Below are 23,473 nucleotides of genomic sequence, written 5' to 3' on the forward strand. Positions count from 1 at the left end.
ATATTGTCGCCCTGCTTATTTAACTTATATGCAGAGTACATCATGAGAAACGCCGGGTTGGATGAATCACAGGTTGGAATTAAGATTGCTGGGAGAATTATCAACAACCTCAGATACGCAGACGATACCACCCTAATGGCAGAAAGCGAAGAGGATCTCAAGAGCCTCTTGTTGAGGGTGAAAGAGGAGAGTGCAAAAGCTGGTTTGAAACTCAACATTAAAAAAACGAAGATCATGTCATCTGGCCCCATCACTTCCTGGCATATAGAAGGGGAAGAAATGGAAGCAGTGACAGATTTTACTTTCTTGGGCTCCACGATCACCGCAGACGGTGACTGTAGCCATGAAATTAAAAGACGCTTGCTCCTTGGAAGGAAAGCTATGGCCAACCTAGACAGCATAGTAAGAAGGAGAGACATCACCTTGCTGACAAAGGTCCATCTAATCAAAGCTGTGGCTTTCCCAGTAGTAATGTATGGCTGTGAGAGCTGGACTATAAGGAAGGCTGAGTGCCGAAGAACTGATGCTTTCGAACTGTGGTAGTGGAGAAGACTCAACGAGTCCCCTGGACTGCAAGGAGGTCAAATCAGTCCATCCTAAAGGAAATCAACCCTGAGTGCTCATTGGAAGGACAGATACTGAAGCTGAAGCTCCAATATTTTGGCCACCTAATGCGAAGAGAAAACTCCCTGGAAAAGACCCTGATGCTGGGAAAAACTGGAGGCAAAAGGAGAAGGGGACAGCAGAGGATGAGATGGCTAGATAGCATCACCGATGCAATGAAGATGTACTTGAGCATGCTCCGGGAGAGAGCGCAGGACAGGAAGGCCTGGCGTGCTATGGTCCATGGCGTCACGAAGAGTCGGACACAGCGACTGAACAACAGGTAGCCCCAGTGAAATCAACAGAATAAAATACTCTTAGGAACAAATATTCCAGCTTAATTATTTTGTAAACAGCATTGTATGCAATATTCTTCCTTTCCCATGCTGACCCGGCAGAAGTATAGCTGTCATGCCATTTAATAATATTTCTCATACATTTTCTGTTTTCAGTTTTTTCTCATATCCGAACTATTGCAGCCTTTTCTCTTCATGTAGCTACAATATAGGCCAATTTGCATGACACTACAGCCCACTGTGGGTTAATTTATCCTCGAGGAGCTGCAGCATCTGCCATTATGAATATGTAAGCCCCAGGCAGGGGTTGCTGTGGCTTGTCATGTCATATGAACCTGGGAGTGGACGAGATTTGAGAGTTAAACAATGCTTGCCTAACCCTAGAGCAGACCGTGGGTTATGTGAGGGTTCTTTAACAGTCAAATAATCCCTGCCACCTATGTTTGGATGACACAACAAGCTATGGGAACCCCTGGCCAAGGCTTGTGTATTTATAACGGTGGACGACATGTGCCATGACGCCCCAAGGTTTAATTAACCCACGGTTGTCTGAACCAGGTCAATATTTTTTGTGTGAGTTTTCATACTCATTTGTAAGAAACCTAATTAAAACTATTTTCCATTCAAATGAATGCGAACCTTAGCCTACTTGTTGTAATGTGTTATGTAACTTTTGAACCTGTAGAACCATAATACACACAGTGGTCATTTAGAAGAAGAATATAAAGCAATTGCACACACGCGCAATTACCTTTTAAAAAATTATTATTAATAAGGTATTAGAGAATTAAGAACTGTTTAGCCAGGTTCTCAACTGTGTTGTACTAATTTCTGAGTAAATAGTTTTATTTGTGTGCTTGCCCATGTTTTTTATTGTCAGGGTGCCCATTCCGCCACAGTGATCCTGATCTACTGAAGCAGAAGCTACAGTCGTATAAAGTCCCTGCCACTGGGATCAGTCAGGTAGGGAATATCTTCTGATACTTCAGTAATGTTGCATCAGGTATTACCTTTCAGTTTAGTTTAATACTGATGTACAATGTGTGACTATACACATAAAATATCTTTTAAATCGGGGTATACTATTTGCTTCAGCAGATTTTTCCCCCAGGAAGTGTTCTCTTCACAACGCTGACAAGTGGATTGATCTGTTTCTCATTATTATAATACATGTTTTTATATTTCATCAAGGACAATGAGCAGACTCATGAAGTTCTGTTTTATTACAGCTTCTTATAACTTTGTGTTTTTAATGAAAGTGGGAATTTATGACAATATTTTTCTTTGGAATGTTAAAATCTTCTATGACTGTGAAAATGTTTTGCAGTCAATGGGTATTGTGATATGCATTAGTTATTACCCTATCTAATATGCAGTTCTGATAATCCATTAATTCATGCACATATTTGCTTTAGGAATGCTTTATTGTGCTTAACTGCCATAAATAAGACCTGGCAGTGCAATCCTATTCGTCTCTACTAAGAAGTAAATCCTATTATGTTCAATGGGACTTACTTCCAAATAAGTGTATGTAGGATTGTCGCCTCAGTATAGTAAGTTGCTTTGCAATGTGCTTCTAAGTGTTAGACCCTTCTTAAAATACTTGAATACAAGTAGGCCTGGTTCACACACAGTGACAACGCAGGGTCTTTTGAAACCTTGGCTTGTTAAGAACAAGCCAGCATGCTATTCACCATGGCTCGATTGCTCCTACTTGGTTCTTCCTGCCAGCAGGTGTGGCTAAACAACTCAAGGATGCTCCATCTCTGGCTTGCTTATAGTGACGTCCAAACTCTGGTTTGTCTCTCCTTCAACAAGCCAGAGTTAGAATCCTGGGTTAAACTCTGGGTTGTTTAGCTGCTTCTGCTGGCAGAAGGAGGCAAGTGGGAGCAATCAAGCCACTGGTACTAGCATACTGGCTTGTCCACAACAACCCAATGTTTTTTTAAAAAAACCTGGGTTGTAATTGCATGTGAACTGGGCCATAGAGTCATATGACACATTGCTGAAAGGATTCCCTGCCTCCCACTCCTCTCTCACTTGAACACATCAGTTGGTCTGTCCTGTTTCCTGTCCCTGGAAACATTAGGACACATCTTTTAACAGAGTTAAATAGGCTAATCAGCCATTAGCACTCCCACTGATTTCCTTTCTATCCTCCTCCATGCACTGTCATCCCACTTGCTTTTTAATGGGAAATACAACACTATTTCAGCCAAGCCATCCAAATTCAGTCTCCCCACAGCTGCTGGAATGTATTGCAAGCCTTTCCATATTTGCTTTTTGCTAAACATATTTGCTTTAGGAATGCTTTATTGTGCTTAACTGCCATAAATAAGACCTGGCAGTGCAATCCTATTCGTCTCTACTAAGAAGTAAATCCTATTATGTTCAATGGGACTTACTTCCAAATAAGTGTATGTAGGATTGTCGCCTCAGTATAGTAAGTTGCTTTGCAATGTGCTTCTAAGTGTTAGACCCTTCTTAAAATACTTGAATACAAGTAGGCCTGGTTCACACACAGTGACAACGCCAGTCACTGTGTGTGACTGGCAGTCACAGTGCCAGTCACAGTGCCAGTCCAGTTCAAAGCTGCTTGGCCTTTCAGAGATTCTCTTTCCCAAAGCCATACTTGATTCAGGTACTCCTTGTTTTAGTTTACAATTGCTCTGTTGATTTAACTTCCAGTAATTTCCCGTTATGCAAACCCAGAAGCTGTGTATCAGCATACAGTTTCACCTCTTGCCCTCAGGGTGTTCTAATTCTCATGACCACTGCAGCCATAAATAAAGGCCATTGCTTCTGGGTGTGTCCATAAGGGTCTGAAGCAAGGTGCTGATATTTCATTGTGGGCAAATCTGAGTTGCTGAGTTGGGGGATTTGATGCCCCCAACCTATTTCCGTTCAGTCCTCTGGGTTTAGAGCTTTTAATCAAGCCCTGAACCAACTGCTTTTACCCAGCAAAAGTACCTCATCTCAACTATCCAAACATGCATTCTGCAATTCTGTGTAAAACTGTTTTCAAAATCCTCACAGGTTTTAGTGGGGCACTCAGATGCTTGACTTATGTGCAGTTTTACACCTTGGCTTCATGTGCGGTAACAACTTGTGACCAGGAATTCTGCAGATGAATATCCAAAGAGATAAACAAGTTCATTGCTTTGTAAACTGCCCTTGATATACACTGTGTTGTATTGTACGATTATCCTGCTTTTCAGCCAAAAACTGACTTTCATAAGTGGGTAACAGTACTTAAAATCCAGTACAAATAGCAATTAAAAACAAAATGCTGCTCAAGCAATGAGTTCTCAGCTGGAGCTGGATGTAGGCAAGGAGGAGGAGTGCCTGAGTGCTGCCTTCCCTGCCTCCAGTGGCCTCAGCGATGGCAGTTGGTAGTGGGGGATGGGGGCTCTTGGCAAGTGCTGAATCTAGGCATCCTGTGGGTGGGAGACTTCTCAGATCTCTTCCCAACAGCGTAAATATTCCTGGTATAAAATGTAGAAACTGCAAAAGAGCATAATATGCAATTATAATAATTCCTAGCTTGTACTTTATGCAATAGCTACCTATATGAAATGTAAATTATTTTAAAGTGAGTGGGTGGCCTGTTTGCCAATTTAATGTTTAGTGCCACAAACTGTCAGGAAAGCATTTCTGCATGAAATTTCAACATTTTAAGTTCTCTCACTGGCAGTGATAACAATTTTCCTGCTTTCCACCCATTGTCTTGCTAGATTTCTCCATGATGTACATGTTTTTGGCTTGACAAGTACTTTATTGAGATTCCGTGTCTTAGGCTGAGTTCCACATAAAAATAAGCGACAATTGTAGCACAGAGATAAGATTTAAAAGTGGCAATTTTCATTCTCATAATTTCCAGTAATAGATTAAAACACTCACATTTGGGGTATGTTTAGGTCTTTCAGATGGCTTGTCATTAATGATGGTGACTGGTAGATTACTACAGTTGTCAGGGAAATGCTAAGGTAATTTCACATTCTGTAGAAAACCTTCAGATTTTTCCTTTTCTGAGTGAATCTTACTCAGTTTGGCTTACTTTGAAGAAATGATTTCAGCTAAAACATCAGAATAAATTGTAACTTAATATAATAAGTATAAGGAACCTATTCTACTGGTGTATAGAACATTTTGCTTTAATCTACCTCACAACAACAGCGTTGAAGCACTTCTCTGCTGCTAATTCTTTAAGCTAATAATTTACTAGTCTGTTTAGCATTCTCTCTGGAAAAATGCAACACTGCACCTGTGAGAGGGATGGGGTCAGTCTTCAAGATCATGTTTTGTTGTTGGCTCATTGTTAAAAACCTGCAGGCACTACTTCTTTTATTTTGCTGTAATCCCTAGGTTTACCTGTGTGTGTGTGCGCGCATGCGCGCACATTACATTTACAAAGCATGTGTGCATACTCGGGCTGTTTTTACAGTTCAGGCATAATGAATCTGTGAAGTGATCAAGAGTCTTCCTTAAGACAATAGCAAATGCCTTGCAGAATCAGACCAAAGCTGACCCAGTCCAGCATTTTGTGAGAATCCTAGCAATGAGCAGACACTGGAGGGCTGTTCACAAACCAGCCCTCCATGTGTATACTGTACATGTGGAAGGCAGTGTGGGCGCCCTTAGCATTCATATGATTAATGAATGCAAGAAGAGCCTATACACAGTCTCTCCTTCCAACGTTTCGCTCAATGCATGACCATCAGGGGTATTGCTGGGAGATGTGCAGATGTTGGGGGTGGTCCAGCTATTACCTCCACATGTTGGCTGTACTTGTGAGCAGTCCTTAGGTAGTCCACTGAAAATTGCCCAGTGTTTCATTGAACAACTGCAGTCTACCACCTACCTACACTTGCCCTACCCTTAAAGCAGGGGTGCAGATCCTCTTTCAGTTCAAGGGCCAAATTCCATTTTGGATAAGCTTTTGGGGTCTACATTCCTGTAGTGAGTGGGGCCAAAGGCAAAAGGGGTGGGGCCAAAATACCAGCTTCAAGCTCTTTCTGCCAGGAACTAAGTGTTAGGAGAGGCATTGCAACATTTTAGAATGGAGAAAAGGCTGTGCAAAAGCCAGGAAACCATTGAATACTCATTGAGGGTTTCCTGGCTTTTGCACAGGACAGGTGGTAGGGGGAAAGGGAGTGGGGTGAGGGGAAGGAGGGGTGGCCATCTAGTGAACCCCAGAGGGCCAGATTGGGATGCCAAGGACGGGGGATTTGGCCCCCAGGCCTGCAGTTCTGCACAAACACCCCTTAAAGGCTCAGTCATTGCATATGTCACAGGTGTTCTGTTAAGACTGTAATCTAAACATGTTTCCTAGAAAGTAAGCCCATTGAACCAAATGGGACTTGTAAGTAAACTCAGTTTCCCACACCTTGTTAATTCAGTCCCTGTAAGTGGGTGTGATACATCCTTTCTACTTTCTTGCCTATACAATCTGAGGTGCTAATAGGTGATAAAAAAGTAGATCTTTATTGGAGTGCACTGGATTATCACTAACCATTATTTGCAGGATAACTAATTTAGATTCTTTCTGTATGAGCAATGTAATATTACATGCAACTTGGATATTGCTAAGTTAAAAAAACCTTTGTGCCTTGGGGCATTTCCTCCACTTACCTCAAGAATGTGAAGGCAGGAAAGTATTATTTCTGTTCGGCCTTTTTGCTGGCTAAAAATGAGCAATTTTTGTAAAAACAATCTTGTTAAATCTCTGTTGGGATATACAAAGTAGAGTTCCTGTAAATTTTTGATGTTGAATGTTGGAAATAAAACATGCAAAGAAAGAAAATGGTTGCTTCATGTAAGCATATAAATGAAGGTATTTGCAAAGCTGTTAGAGAACAAGTTGAATTACATCAAGGTAGTGAGAAACTGACCTGGAACTAGGGAAAATGTCTCTAAGTATGTTCCAGTAGCTGCACCTCAATCACATTTGAAGTCACCTTTGAAATAAAAATGAAGGTTAGAAATAGATAAAATGCAGCAAGTCTTTACTGGAAAGATTGAGCCTTTAAGAATAGAAGTTACTATTTTATTTGAAAATGGCTTCAAACTGACCTTGAGTAAACGAGTATATCACTGATTATAAAAGCAAAAGTAGTTAACCATTTTAAGCAATAAGGCTTTCCTGGTGCTCCCACCCCACCCTCCCCCAAAGCTGCTCCTGAGGGGGATGGGGCTGCAAATCAGAATTCAGCAGGGCTTGCCTTTCTACTTCCATGCGGTACCTTTGAGTCCAAGCCAATCTCGATGTGTATACTGCAATTAAAGTATTTAATAGCAATGGGACAGTGAGCATTCCAGTACTTCTACAGTTATGTAGATGAGGGGACTATAGCACATCTTTTTCACTCTTCCTTGACAAAATGCAGTTGCCAAACCCCCTTCTCCACCACTTTGAAAACTACAGGAGCCTTGGTTTCCATTGCCTCTCCAATCTTGCTATTGTTATGAGGGTAATTGTATGCAAAGTTCCAGAAAGTAAGAGAGCATGGGGATGAAAGGAAAATTGGTCTGTGAGGTTTTTCAGTTGGCTGCAAATTATAAGTGGTTTTATGTTTGTCTAGGTAGAGACTGTTGCTTTGGCTACATACAACAAGGACTGAATAAATGTTGTGATCCCTAGTAATGCTGCTGGGAAAGCAGTGTTTACAGGTCAGCTATCAAATAACTTTTGGTAGCTTGAGGACCAGTTCATTCTATCTTGCAGCATGAATATCATCACGCTTCCTGTGTCTGGGGCTTCCTGGGATCAAAGCAACCATTTCAACAAAACTGGGCCATTACACTCTGCAAATTTAAAGCGCCACTGCCCATATGATAAGTGCATGGACTGTGGCAGGATTCAGAGTTGTTGCATAGTTAAACTGATAACCACATGCAAATACAAAAAAAGTTTCACTTGACCAGAAATCTTTCTAACTTCATGGTAATATCTGGCATGGTGAATTCTGCTTATACTGTTGAAGCTTAACATGGGCACTTGGCTTAGATCCAGAGCTGTCTTGCACAAGAGGAAAAACACTTGAGCTTGCACAAAGCAGCATGCCAAATTCGTCCATCCTGCTGCAGCCCCCATGCCCCATCCCATGCCATTCCAAACGGTCCATCAACCTTGAAGACTGGGTTGTGGGGACATGGGGGCTGTCAGGGTGGAGGAACCAGGAAAGCCCCATTGTGTAAGTGGAGTTCCCCTTCGTCTTCTCTGGATCCAACCCATTGACTTGGGCTGGGCAATAATTGGCAATAATTTGTGATTAGCATTGTGCTAAAGACTGCTATCCACAAAGCCCTTTTAGGGATTGCATGCTTAAAGCAGGGCTCTATACCCTTTGTGGGTTGGTCCTAGCAGTGACTGCCTACATTGTACCCCAGTCTGCTTTTCAAATTGCCTTGAGTATCTGAAGTGGCCTGTCAAGCAGAAGCAGATGGGAAAAGGGGTGAGAGAGCTGCTCTTAGTTAAAAGCACTGTGGTTCACATAGGACAAGTGGCATGCCACTCAGGATTTTAGTTTAATGCTGCCTTTATATGACCCATCTCTTACAGTGGGCAAAATGAGTTAGCAGCATGCCCTTAGAGGTACAGCATACACTTTGTTTATTATTACCAAATCTTCTTCTGTTGGGCACCATTTCAATTTTGTGTGAAGCTGCATTAACAGTTTTAATTATGTAAAACCAAGTTTTAAAAAATTAAATATTGTTACCTGTTCCATTTCAAAAGCAAATAAGCAGTACCAAATTTGAGACTCTTTTGGTTGGTTGACTTGTTTTTTCACATGATATTTAACAGGAAGGGAAAGGAAAGGCAGACATGAAATCAGTTGTGCTTGTAACAGCAAAACAGACCCAGTAAGCATTTCTTTGGCAGCATTGTGGTTTGATATATTCAGCAAATATTATTTGTACATCTGTCAATAACTATAAGGCAGCCTCCAATAATGAGGACAGCAGGGATTTGTGCCGGAGTTTATTGCTGTGCTTGACACAGGAAGGTCAGCCATTGGAAAAAGGGTTGGACATTTGCATTTCTCAAGAATTTTCACACTGCTGAGGCTATCTCTCAGTTGCAGCAGTTTTCTGTGCTTGATAAGCAGCGAATATACAGTTTAATTATATAATGGTGGAAGGGAAAATGACATGCAACTTAAATTTTCAAATGGCATTGCATTCCGCTGATAAGAATGAGTGCTTATGCAGGACAGAAGAGATTACACAAGGTAGAATTGGAAAGCAAATTGTATTTACAAGAGATAGAAAGATGTTTCTAATAGGAGTTCAAAACAGATAATTACCTTTCTCATTCTGAGAATTTCTATGAACAACTTACTTTGAGGACTGATCTTACAGAGGATACAAAATGTTGCTTTCTGTACCTCCTCTTCTAAATTGGGACCACAGTCGTATTTTGTCACACATATATGAACAAGCTATATGTAAAACAAAAGTGACAGCAAACTTGAGTAGTTCTGTCTCTCAAATGTTAAATTTCTGCTTGAAACCATAGAAGAGATTTTTGCAGCATGATATATTCCGACAATAACTATTACGAATACAGTGCTGCTCACTCTTCCATATTTCTGTTTTATTTGTGAAGTAAAAACTGCTGATATTTGCAGTTGTGAAGGGAGAAGCACTCTTCTTTCTATGGATAATGTGGCTTTAAACAGGGGGCGGGGGGACTTTGCCAGGAGCATTGAATCTTATAACTTCTAAGTGAACTAAAGAATATAGATTCCTGTATTATACACATGCCAATTGTGCTATAACTTGTAAAGGTCATATGTTCACATGATTGCTGTAAAGAGTTTTTAACCTCTTAATCCCTTTTCCCTTTTCTAGGTTTTGGACCTGGTGAAAGGTATGCATTACCAGCTGGCCTGTCAGAAGTACTTTGAACTGACACATGATGTGAGTACATGTTCAGATGTTATTTTTATCACTCAAGATTCAGTCTCTTGTCTCTAGAAAGACTCTGGGAAATCCAGTGCGAAACTTCAGACATTCTGTTGCTCATATTCATCATGTACTGCTATCTGTTGGTAATTATGCTGAGTGAATGATTATATAGCAGATGTCTTTGGTTCCATGTATGAATTGACACTCCACATTTTCTAATTGTTTAGTATACATAATCAACAAATGTGTTATGAGGTTATGCAGTTTTACTTTGTGGCAGAACTGTTTGTACTTACGGAGTGGCATTGGGTTGATCCTGGCAAATGAAATTACTTAGATAAAGGGAGACGTTTTGATGTCTACTCACTTTTTTTCTTCCTTTTTTTTCTTTACAAGGTAGAAGTAGATATAACTCCAAGTTACATTAAGATAGCAGTACTTCCCCTTCATGGATCACTGCCTTGTTGTGGCGAAGGGGCTTGCGTAACTCAGTGAAGCCATAAGCTGTGCCGTGCAGGGCCACCCAAGACGGACAGGTCATGGCAGAGAGTTCTGACAAAATGTGGTCCACTGGAGAAGGAAATGGCAACCCACTCCAGTATTCTTGCCAAGAAAACCCCATGGAACGTATCACAAGGCTAAAAGAGATGACGCCGGAAGATGAGCCCCTCACGTCGGAAGGTGTCCAGTATACTCCTGGGGAAGAGCAGAGGGTATTTCCAAGTAGCGCCAGAAAGAGTGAAGCAGCTGGGCCAAAGCCGAAAGGACACTCAGCTGTGGATGTGTCTGGTGGTGAAAAGAAAATCCGATGCTGTAAAGAACAATATTGTTTAGGAACCTGGAATGTCAGATCAATAAATCAAGGTAAGTTGGAGGTGGTCAAACATGAGATGGCAAGATTGAACATCGACATCTTGGGAATCAGCGAACTAAAATGGACAGGCATGGGCGAATTTAATTCAGGTGACCATCATATCTACTACTGTGGGCAAGAATCCCTTAGAAGAAATGGAGTAGCACTCATGGTCAACAAAAGGGTGGGAAAAGCAGTACTGGAGTACAATCTTAAAAACGATAGAATGATCTCAGTATGAATCCAAGGCAAACCATTCAACATCACAGTAATTCAAGTCTATGCCCCAACCACTGATGCCGAAGAAGCTGAGGTTGATCGGTTCTATGAAGACCTACAACACCTTCTAGAACGAACACCAAAAAAAGATGTCCTCTTCATCATAGGGGATTGGAATGCTAAAGTAGGAAGTCAAGAAATCACCGGGATAACAGGCAAGCATGGCCTTGGTGTACAAAATGAAGCAGGACAAAAGCTAATAGAGTTTTGCCAAGAGAACACGCTGATCATAGCAAACACTCTTTTCCAACAGCACAAGAGACGACTCTACACATGGACATCACCAGATGGTCAATATCGAAATCAGATTGATTATGTCCTTTGCAGCCAAAGATGGAGAAGCTCTATACAGTCAGTCAAAACAAGACCTGGAGCTGACTGTGGCTCAGATCATGAGCTTCTTGTTACAAAATTTCAGCTTAAATTGAAGAATGTAGGGAAAACCACTAAACCATTCAGGTATGACCTCAGTCATATCCCTTATGAATATACAGTGGAGGTGAGGAATAGATTTCAGGGATTAGACCTGATAGACAGAGTGCCTGAGGAACTATGAACGGAGGTCTGTAACATTGTTCAGGAGGCAGCAACTCAATCCATCCCAAAGAAAAAGAAATGCAAGAAAGCCAAGTGGCTGTCTGATGAGGCTTTACAAGTAGCTGAGGAAAGAAGGGAAGCGAAAAGCAAGGGAAAAAGGGGAAGATATATCCAACTGAATGCAGAGTTCCAGAGAATAGCAAGGAGAGACAAGAAGGCCTTCTTAAATGAACAATGCAAAGAAATCGAGGAAAACAACAGAATGGGAAAGACTAGAGATCTCTTCAAGAAAATCGGAGATCTCAAGGGAACGTTTTGTGCAAAGACGGGCATGATAAAGGACAAAGAAGGCAGGGACCTAACAGAAGCAGATGAGATTAAGAAGAGGTGGCAAGAATACACAGAAGAACTATACAGGAAAGATCTGAATGTCCCTGATAGCCATGATAGTGCGGTCACTGAACTTGAGCCGGACATCCTAGAGAGTGAAGTCAAGTGGGCCTTAGGAAGCATTAGTAACAACAAAGCTAGTGGAGATGACAGTATTCCAGCTGAGCTATTTAAAATCCTAAAAGATGATGCTGTTAAAGTGCTGCATTCAATATGCCAACACATTTGGAACACTCAACAATGGCCGCAAGACTGGAAAAGGTCAGTTTACATTCCATTTCCAAAGAAGGGCAACGCCAAAGAGTGTTCAAACTACCGCACAATTGCGCTCATTTCACATGCCAGCAAGGTGTTGCTCAAAATCCTACAAGCTAGGCTTCAACAGTATGTGAACCGAGAACTACCAGAAGTACAAGCTGGGTTTCAAAGAGGCAGAGGAACTAGAGGTCAAATTGCCAACATTCGCTGGATCATGGCGAAAGCAAGAGAATTCCAGAAAAGTGTCTATTTCTGCTTCATTGACTACGCTAAAGCCTTTGATTGTGTGGATCACAACAAACTGTGGCAAATTCTTAAAGTGATGGGAGTACCAGACCACCTTACCTGTTCCCTGAGAAACCTGTATGAGGGTCAAGAAGCAACAGTAAGAACCAGACATGGAACAACCGAGTGGTTCAAAATTGGGAAAGGAGTACGACAAGGCTGTATATTGTCACCCTGCTTATTTAACTTATATGCAGAGTACATCATGAGAAATGCCGGGTTGGATGAATCAGAGGTCGGAATTAAGATTGCCGGGAGAATTATCAACAACCTCAGATACGCAGACGATACCACCCTAATGGCAGAAAGCGAAGAGGATCTCAAGAGCCTCTTGTTGAGGGTGAAAGAGGAGAGTGCAAAAGCTGGTTTGAAACTCAACATTAAAAAAACGAAGATCATGGCATCTGGCCCCATCACTTCCTGGCATATAGAAGGGGAAGATATGGAAGCAGTGACAGATTTTACTTTCTTGGGCTCCAAGATCACCGCAGACGGTGACTGTAGCCATGAAATTAAAAGACGCTTGCTCCTTGGGAAGAAAGCTATGGCCAACCTAGACAGCATAGTAAGAAGCAGAGACATCACCTTGCCGACAAAGGTCCGTTTAATCAAAGCTATGGTTTTCCCAGTAGTAATGTATGGCTGTGAGAGCTGGACTATAAGGAAGGCTGAGCGCCGAAGAATTGATGCTTTCGAACTGTGGTTCTGGAGAAGACTCTTACAAGTCCCCTGGACTGCAAGGAGGTCAAATCAGTCAATCCTAAAGGAAATCAACCCTGAGTGCTCATTGGAAGGACAGATACTGAAGCTGAAGCTCAAATATTTTGGCCACCTAATGCACAGAGAAAACTCTCTGGAAAAGACCCTGATGCTGGGAAAGACTGAAGGCAAAAGGAGAAGGGGACGGCAGAGAATGAGATGGCTAGATAGCATCACCGATGCAATGAATATGAACATGAGCACACTCCGGGAGAGAGCGCAGGACAGGAAGGCCTGGTGTGCTATGGTCCATGGGGTCACGAAGAGTCGGACACGACTGAACGACTGAACAACAACAAGCAGTACTTAATGTTTGATTTAAACATACTAATGCCTTCTATTTTACTGTTGGGGCTGGTTGGATTTTGTATATATTAAACAATTTTATTTTATAGTTTCACTTATAGTTAGAACTGGCTCACAAATAATTATAGAAGGAATAAACCTGAATGGCAAACTCACAGTATGCATGCTCAGAGAAGAGCAAAGCTGGATGGTATAGACAACCAAGGGTGGTCTTGTTTTTAACACAGGGCAGTGATGAGATGATGATAATTTATTTAATTTCTATACCGTCCAATAGCCAAAGCTTTCTGGGCAGTTCACAAGAATTCATGGTTGCTCTTGGGCCAACAGAGAGCACCATTGGTTGCTACTGCCATGTTAGGCTATGCATGTGGCTCTCTGTCCTTCTTCTCACTTACTAGCTTTTTAAGGCAGGAACAAAGTCAGAGCACCACAGCTTAGCCATGTTGCCATCATGTCGACTCCACTAATTTCTTTATGCTAAGGGAGATGAGAAAGAGGGGCAGGAAATCAACCCCTCAACAGTTGTTTCCAATGATGTGATACACTTCAATTGTATGGAGTATTTTTGCCCCTATTATATAGATATTTCAAAACTTGGAAGTGCATGGTGAACTTCACCTTTTCATTTGTATACATATAACCTCAATGTTTTTAAATAGCCAATATGTTATGCAAAAGATGAAGTTTGTAAAAAATAATTGTTTTAAAAGCACACTTCAAAAAAGCAAAAAAAAGCAAAGGTCAAGCATATTTATATGTTGTGTATTATCTAGAGTTGAACCTTGAGCTTTAGGCCTCTTAATTTATTTTTAGCTCTACTGCTTAGACCAAAATAACAATTAACTCAAGTATTTTTGCTTATACCAGGGGTCCTCAATTGGGGTGGGGGGCGGTGGACACATTTGGAATTTTGAGAGTGTTGTGGACACTCTCACAAAATGGATGCCATGGGGGAGAGCTTTCCCATTAATATAATTGCTGCTATGGTAGGTGTGGGGCCAGTCACAAAACACCCATTTCCTAGAAGGCAAACTGGTGAGACTAAAAGAAAAGTAACTTGGCCAAGAAACTGAGCACAAGGCAGAGGTGGCGTCTAAGCCCCACATTCCAAATCACCTATTTGCCCCCACAAAGCACAACAAAACACCAACTTCTCAGAAGGATTTGCAATGTGCTAGCCTCCCAGTTCAATCAATCAATCAATCAATCAATCAATCAATCAATCCAAATCTTGGCCTGCAAATAACAAGAATAGCAAATATGCTCATATGAAACTCAAATGTGATGATGTAGGAAGAGGGCCAGCAGTAGTGCCAGCAGCTGTTGATGCATTGTCAGTGACAGTGTGGCTCAGGTGCATTATAACCACAGAATCTGACTGATAGAAGGGAGAATATGCGAGCGTAGTGGCATGCCATATATTTGGACTAGCAAATGAACCTGGCCTCTCATGGGTTGGAGTAGCCCTTAGTTTGGTACAGTGAAGCCTTGAAGCAAAGTCATGCAGCTTTCAGAGTTGGGCCTGTCTGAGTGAAACCATGCCTCTTGGCACCCCTAGGCATGGCCTCTGCCGTGGTGCACCCCTGATGGAGGGTCTGTCCATTCCATTCCCTGATGGGGGATTACCCCACAGCAGGGGGAAGGGTGCAGCTGTATAGCCTTGTCCCTCAGACTACTCCCCCCCCCCCGACTTCAAACTGTGTCAACTGCAAAGCTATGCACTGGTTAAGGAAATCTGCCTCTAGTGACTGGGATGGTACTGCAGACCATTTAAATTAATTAAAATTTAATGCATTTTAAAAACAAATAACCCTGAGATGCATTCCCCTAGGGTCTCCTTAGTATGCGTGCCAAGTTTCAGGTGTCTAGGGTTCACGGTCCTGGTGCTATGGTGCTGACAGACCACATACATCATCTTTTATTATGATAGAAGACTAAAGACTATGCTGCTCAAAGTGTGGACTGAAACAGTTATTGAAGGACTCGTACAAAGGAGAATTTGAAGAGCTTTTAGAGCACTCATAATTAATGTAGTATCTGTAGTATATTAAAGCTGCAGTACACATTGATAAGAACAGAAGAAGAGGCCTGCTGGATAGCCTTATCTTCTCTGAAAAGTTTGGGTGAGGTGTGTGTGTGTGTGTGTGTATTTATTTACTTCTATCACAGTCTTGTTATTTTGCATCACTTCTTAGTGAATATTTTTGGGTGCTATAACCTTGTTTTGGATTCACCTCAGATGCCTTTGAATGTAGTCTTTTTATTTAGATTTTAGCTCTGGTCAGTTCATATACATGGGAAGAAATGAGGCCTCCCCACCTCCCACCCCCAAGTGCTGAACTAAAATATTTGTGAATACAGCAAGAGGAAAGAAAAAATAATACAGAAAATGGTTAAGCAAAGCAATAAATGAGCAAGTTTATACTTTCGCATGTGGTAGGATAGATTCTTTGTTATTTGCAAATTAGTATTTTGCTTGAAAACATATTGAGAAATTGAGAGTAGTGATGCCACGGTGAGCTTCAAGTTTTTTTAAAATGTAATGAAATTACTTTCTGGTGTCATAATATTAAAACTGAGTCCCGAACCCTGAAAATATGATTGTAAGCAAAAATACCTGAGATAATTTTTATTTTGGCCATAGGCCATAACAATACATCACTAAAAATGGCATAAAACAATGATACAAGGATATAACCAGCACTAGGTATAAGTAATCACATTTACAGTTTAATACATGATCATTGAAAAAAATATTGGTGGCATCGCAACTGCCATGATGAAAATAGCTTCTTCCAATGTGTCTTCTTTGTTGTTTATTATTTATTTATTTTTAAACATTTTAATCCCTCTTTTCAGCCATTAAGACTTCCAGCATGCCCTACTAAGATCAGTAACAAATAATTAAAGCTGTAAAAAGTGCATGTGTTCTTTAACAGTGCAATCCTATACATGTCTACTCAGAAGTAAGTCCTATTGAAATCAGTTAGTCTTACTCCCAGGCAAGTGTGTAGGATTGCAGCCTAAGGCTGAAATCCCATACATACTTACCTGGGAGTAAGTCTTATTGAAATATGTGGTGCTTACTTCTGCATAGACTTGTATAGGATTGCACTGTTAATCAGCACCTCTTTAAATAGGGTGTTATCATTTGCTTCGCTGGCTGCAGCTGGTACTCTTCCTCAGAGGGCAGTTGGGATCGCCTCTATGAAGGAACGAGGCAAATAGGTAGTCCACCTTTTGTAGGAGCAAGCAGAGGGAATTAATCGTCCTTCTCACTTATGACAAATTGCTGGAAATGTTCCCATTCATCTCTTGCATCAATTATTTGTTTGCTTTAACTGATAGAATGGTGCATTCCATCCAAATAAATGTGTTCTTTGTGCTTGAATAGCTCTAAATGTTTTGCTATCATGAGTTTATTATGTTTTGCTTAATAAACATAATAAAATGGATGTAAGGTGTTTTCGGAAGCTGTCAAGCCCATAACGTTGCAAACAATAAAATTACAGTGTTTGCTATTAAAATGGGTGGTGTACATATCCCTTGTTATAAGGGAAATGGCCACTTTTAATGTAGTTTTGCAAAGACCAGTGTATTTGATACGGTGTTGTTGCCTTTCTAATGGCTTTCCTTTATTGGAAGATACATATCTTGATTATGTTTATAAGGAAGGAAGTTTGCTTTTCAATTTCTTGGTGATCAAATCTCAGTTAAAAGCAAATTCTTAAGAAAGCGAGGGAGTGTATAAATACCGCAGCAGCATATAATAATCTGAAATAATTCCATATGGCTTTTTTGTAGTACCACCTTGCATCATTATCACCTGTCATTTCAAAACTTCTTGATTAAAACCCCAAGATCACACAGGTTCAGCATTATTGTTTCAACTTCTTTCTAAAGCCACATGATATAACACCAAAAGGATGCCAAGCTTTGTGTGAAGGACACCATTCAGGATGAACAGACTCTGAGGAAAGCTTTGAGGCTCTTGCAGATGAAATACAAAGCTGGTGAAATAGAGAGGCCTGTTTTTAAATACAGTGCCCTTTACTGCATCAGTCCAGATTACAAGCTTTGCGGGGGGGGGGGGGGGTTAACGTGGTCCAACAAATTGTTTTGGTTTTAGTTTTTTCTTGCATGCTAAAGTTTTGCTTGTCATTGACAATAGGTGGGGGGGGGCAGCAGGGATTCGTTTCAAGCTAAATGCCTTTTCAGTTTTTTTTTCAAAAGAAATGATCAATATGTTTTTGGTAAAAAAAAACGTTATGGCTGGAGGAAATAGTTATCAAACGCTTACCATTTTTTAAAGCATTAGACTTCTTTAAAAAAACCAAAGAAATGTGTATCCCACTCTCTCTTTAATGCCTTAAACACACCAGCTTAGTATTAATGTTTTTATGCAAAGGTGTTACAAACAGAAATTTACGTCTTGAAAATATGCTCTATATAGAAGCAGTAACATCCTCAGATTAAAAATAACCAGGCTTACCTCTAAAGAGAACTAATTAATCATAACATGAGCTAATGAGCAGGCAAAGAAGAAAAGGCGCAAAATCTAAATGGAGAGGGCAGGCTACTCTGAGGATTTGGTAGTTGTAGGTTCTGACTTGTTAGTAGAGATTCTCAGTTTTGATCTGTAAATCTGCCAGTGATTTGCTTGTCTCCCTGCACGGAAGTGTAGAACTGGCGGTTTGACACGCTCAAGACCGCTGAGGGGAAAGGAGAGGGCAACCCAACAGTGTGTGCAAACAGCCAAAAGCTAGGCACCAAAGCAGTCATTTAGACATGCATGAAGTGAATGGCCTGCAGTTACGCTGGGTCCAGAATCAGCCAGAAATTACAAATCCAAAGAACTTGTATCATGTTCCTGCAGTGAAGAAACGATATACTGATTTATAAAACTGCCAACAGCAATAGCAGGAAAACACTGACAAAAAACTTCAGCGATGCTAGTGCCCAGAGATCTTTTCCTTCTTGACCCCTTTTTCAGAGCTTGGACTCCTCCCCTTTCCAGGGAGGAAAGTAGGGCCACACCTCTTCCAAAATCACAAAAAACAGTGATATAGTAGCCAGCCCAGCTATTCCCCTAACACCCGTCCTCTGCTTATGCCAGAACATGTAAAGGGAATAGGCAATCAGGGCTTTAAAAAACCCCACTGCTGCTATTCCTACACCAAAGGAAGCATGCATAAAAAAAAACAAAATGAGTGCTTGTTAGTTCCCATAGTACTTGACTGGCTTCTTTGGATTATTGCCTGTGTATTTGCCACTCTTTTACTTTCTTTTCAAGGTGGTGGTGGTAGTACTTGCTGCTGCTGCAACTAAACAGGGTGATCAAATACCAAACATTTTTTGACTCTTAGCAGATTTAATGGACCAATATTTAATGGAAGCTGACCCTAATATTTAATGGAAAGTTGACTATCTCAAAGCTTGAACAAAGTGAAATTTTAGTGTATGACCCTCCAGAGCAAATTGGGAGTGGGTGCTGCAGAATGGAGTGGGAATTGCTCAAAATCATGCCCTTCCCCGTTCTGTTGATGGACGTCTTCTGTCAATGGAGGGAAACTAGTTGGGTTCCGCCCTAAGACTTTGTGAAGTACAGTAATGTGACATGTTCCTATTCTCTTTTGTCTTCGGCACAGGTTGATGATATTGGCTTTTCTTTGAACCATCCAAATCAGTACTTTGCAGAGAGTCAGCAGCTACTCGGTGGCATCAAGGAAATAAAAAAAGAACAAAGGCAACCTGAAAGCTCCCAGCCAAAGCAGAGCAGCCAGAAAAGTATAAATACAGCCTCCACTCCCTCGTCTTTAAATACAACAGAAGAAATGGAACTGGAGGGACTCGAAGAGTACTTTGCTGAAGATTAAGGAGCATCGTTTCCCCTTTACAACATAGCTTTTGCTGTTCCTCTCTGTATTTTGAAAGAGATCTCTTAAGACTCAGGAGCCAACACCATGGTGAATAAGGACCTATTGCATTCTACATTAAAAAGAAAAGGGGGAAAGCAGCATAATGCATCTAACTTAGTAATCTGTGCATCAATTCTGAAAAGCAACCATTGCTTGTGACATGGCAATGACACAGTGGTGTGCAAATGTGAGCAATACAGCAGTTTGAATCACATTTTTATTTCTGTGGGCAAACATTTGAGTTGTTAGCCCTCCTGCCCAGTGCTTACTGTTATGCATCTTTTTTTCCCCTCCACTATTTTTCTTAATAAACCTGATTTTGAAATGTAGATCAGGGCAAATATTTATTGTGGTTTTCAGGTGATGCCTACTAAATACATTACATATAACACATAATTGCTTTATGAACAGCTCCTTGAAATAATAGAGAAGCTTTCTTGCTGTGATTTCAAGTAGCAAAGGCTGCTGTTTGAAACAACTAGGTTTTAAGCACATATTGTCAAATCCAATTACACTTAATTGTGTAGACTGGTCACAGCCAGCATAATTAAAAATGATTAGGTTCCCATCTGTTCTTAAAGTTCCATTTATGATTTGTGTTGAAGTGTAAGAAAGTTTTGCATCTGAAGCCACAAAACAGAAATGAGAATCTGCAATAGAATGCTTACATGAAAAACAGTGGGTGCTACTGTTATAGATCAGGATGCTTAAGAGAACACTTTATAATTACAGAAAATTAAACATTTTAAAGATGTAATTTGCATCTCCAAGAGTGGCTGTATATTCACTGTGAAACCTCTCATTTCAAGAGTGATTTGCTTTGTTGATACTACATTAGATTGCCACATCAACAATGAAATTAGTTCTAAAAATCAAGAATGACATTCAGAATAACTGTTGATGGAAAGGAAGTATTAAGAGCTACCTAGAATGTAGCCCTGTAATCACTTACCTAGGAGCAAGCCTCATTGAACTTAGTACAACTTACTTTTGAGTAGACATGTACAGGATTGCACTGCATACTTCAATGAGAAATCTTTCTTGATCGGAGGTACTTTTCTCTGATGGCCCCTTAAAAATCTTCCTCTGCTACAGGTGTACATTTTCAATAGGTTTTCGCCCCTTAATGTGATACTGTAGCATTTAATTATATCATAAGCTCAATTGCTTTATAGTATAGTATTACTTCGCAGGTAATGCTTCAGCGAGCCAACCATAAATGCAGACTTCTAAATGCTGAAATGGCTATGCCCTTGTTGCTTATTCAGGGGCAATGTATTTGCTGTTCTTCACAATTCACAGCATTTCAAGAATTTGAAAGCAGCGAATTTTGAACGGGATCTGAAGCTTTTACTTGAAATGAGCCTTTTATCAAATACCAGGGTGCCACAAAAGTACGTCTTTTAGATCATGGACTTCCATCATCTCTCAGCTTTGTGGAGGGATGATTTTTGTCTGTACATCAGATTATTCACTAGAAAATGGAAAGAGTGTAAAAGAAGATGATGCTGCAGCTATCACAATATGTTTTCAAACGTATGTCCCATACGTTTTGAAGTAGTCAAGAAGCCCTATCTTGTGAACTGAATTTAAGTCAGCAATAAACAATCTACAACCCATGGGCTGCATTTGTCTCATCAGTACTTTTCTCCTGACTTGTACAATCCCATACCGCTACTGCAGTTATTGACTACATGCTGCCCTTCCCTTGCTCCTGCAAGTTCCTGCATGTTTTCATCAGATTCTCAAGGGTTTGGTTTGGAGACATGACTCAAGCTTGATAAGCTGCGATGTACTAAGTTTGTTGAGCCCTCATTTTCCTGTTCTGTGCCCCCCTCTTTAGAAGACCCACAAATGTGTTGGTTGTGTATATAATTCAGTAGATGCTCCTGACCGGCATAGTATATTGCTGTATTTTGAAACTCTCATACTGAATACCCCTAGCTGGGCCCAAGGTACATAGGTTCAGCCCAATCTCGATTTAAGCAGCTCAAAGAGGTTTGCAGGAAGGGCCTGGGCACAACAGCTCCAAAGGCTGCTGCTGCACTGGGGCTGGGATTGACTTACCAGCACAGCAGGTAGTGTTGTTTCCCTGTGCTTTAGTACCTCCTTCTGTTTTAGTTTCACTGTATTGGAGCCAACTGCATCTGCCTGCAGATTCCCCCTTCCCTTGCAGCCCACTGTGCGTACCCAAAATCTGCTCTACAGGAGGAGCAGAGAGGAGAACCGGAAGAGCAAGTCCTGTTATGTGAGTGGAAGTCTGCTCAGACAGTGTTGGATGAAACACATAGCCAGCTGAAAGTACACACATTTTCTGTGAAGTTTTACTGAGCGTGTGTCACTTTATAAATATTTCCATATGATGAAGAAGCTCAGCAGTAAAGTCATTTAAGCTGCAATCCCTCCTGCAATTATCAATGCCCTCAGAGACCATAGCAACACCAATGACACAGGTCGTGGGGTGGCATGCTGACAACATCCCCTTGAAAGACAGTCACAGAAAGAGCAAATCTACTTCACAGCGATGAGATGCTCCCATGTCTCCTTCACTCCATACACAATCCTCCAGGTATCACAGCACTGTGCCTTCCACTTCATGAGCTCATCTGAACAAAGAGTTCAAGCCCAATGGGGTGGGGAAGAAGAGCTGGAGTCCTTTACCCGGGAGTGAAAGGGAGGGACAGACAGGTAACAAGGTAAGCCATAACCACATTCTCAAAGGAGCAACCTCCATTAGCTTGCTGCATAGGTCAGTGGTAGGCAACCTGGTCCCCTCCAGATGTTTTGGGCTACAAATCCCATAATCCCTGGCCATTGGCCATGCTGGCTCTGGCCTATGGAAGTTGTGGTCTAAAACCGTTTGGAGGACACCAGGTTCACATAAGGCATGGGGGTAGGGCAACAGAAAATGTGAATTCAAGCTTACAATGAGGAATGGTAGGAACAAGATCTCTCACCAAGCAGCAATCATGTCAGAGGCAAAAAGGGAGCTGCTAGGACTCAAACCCATATGACAGGCTCATTCATGATAAAGAGTTGTTCTGATGGAAGCTATTTCACACAGGTAAGGTGTTTATCTGATTAAAACAATCCTTTGAGGAGGTCTTACAAACGGGCCATCTCCATATTTCTAATATTCTCTTTCTGTTGTGTGGTTAACATGGGGAAATGTAGGAACAATAGGCCCTGTTCAGATTTTAAAACATTTTGTGTCCATTACTAAAAACTACCTTTTCCATGAAGTCTTTGGCACTACCCCTCGTTCCCCATAAACTGCAACTAAGCCTTAACTATGTGTAACTGAAATAAACACTCATTATTCCCCTATATACCCCGCCTCCCTCTCCTTCCTCTGTAAGCCCTTTAGGGCCATGAGTGACCTGTCCTGTTTTATTTTGTAAAGCACCCTGCACATGGATTTGTGTTATATACAGACTGGGCCACAAATATTGGAACAAGGATAACTGTTTTGGCAGTTGGCCTCTGTACACCACCACATCGAAGTTGAAAGGAAACACACCCAGATGGGAGCAAAGTCGGGACTTTCAGCTGTAATTCAAGGGGTTTGACAAAAGTGGGGCACTAACCAGGAAGTACAGCCAGTGGCATACACACACACCCATCCTTGGTGGCTCATAAGTAATGGAACAAACCAACATCATTTCAAACTTAAGGATCGCCCTTAATACCTGGATGAAAATCCTTTGCAGTCAATGACTGCCTGAAGTCTGGAACCCATGGACATGACCGAATGCTGCATTTCCTCCCTTGAGATGCTTTGCCAGGCCTTTACTGCAGCTGCCTTCAGCTGCTGCTTGTTTGTGGGTCTTTCTGCCTTCAGTCTGGTCTTCAGTAAGTGAAGAGCATGCTCTATTGGGTGGAGATCAGTTGACTGACTTGGCCATTGAAGAACATCTCACTTCTTTGCCTTGAGAAACTCTTGGGTAGCTTTTGCTGTATGTTTTGGGCCATTATCCATCTGCAATATGAAGCAGCATCCTCTCAGTTTGGCAGCATTTGGCTGAATCTGAGCAGAAAGTATAGCCCTATGCACTTCAGAATTCATCCTGCTG

The 23,473-nt window shown here is 41.3% G+C and overlaps 1 protein-coding gene across 10 annotated transcripts in view; it reads left to right on the forward strand.

The window, feature by feature from the left end:
* Nucleotides 1–21,024, forward strand: part of PRIM2 (DNA primase subunit 2) — a 108,808-nt gene extending 87,784 nt beyond the window's left edge. For 9 of the 10 annotated variants that reach the window (XM_084826848.1, XM_084826846.1, XM_084826851.1 and 6 more), the window contains 3 exons: nt 1,780–1,862; nt 9,756–9,824; nt 19,131–21,016. In XM_084826848.1, the coding sequence (XP_084682974.1) occupies nt 1,780–1,862; nt 9,756–9,824; nt 19,131–19,358 (380 nt within the window). In that variant the 3' untranslated portion in view covers nt 19,359–21,016. Of the gene's footprint in view, nt 1–1,779; nt 1,863–9,755; nt 9,825–19,130 lie in introns of all 10 variants that reach the window. The other variant, XM_084826844.1, reaches the window with a different exon arrangement.
* The last annotated feature ends 2,449 nt before the right edge of the window (nt 21,025–23,473 follow it).

This window comes from Heloderma suspectum, chromosome 1 (assembly GCF_057233095.1).
Source record: "Heloderma suspectum isolate Gila_16-S chromosome 1, 16-S_ref, whole genome shotgun sequence".
NCBI classification, from domain to species: domain Eukaryota; kingdom Metazoa; phylum Chordata; class Lepidosauria; order Squamata; family Helodermatidae; genus Heloderma; species Heloderma suspectum.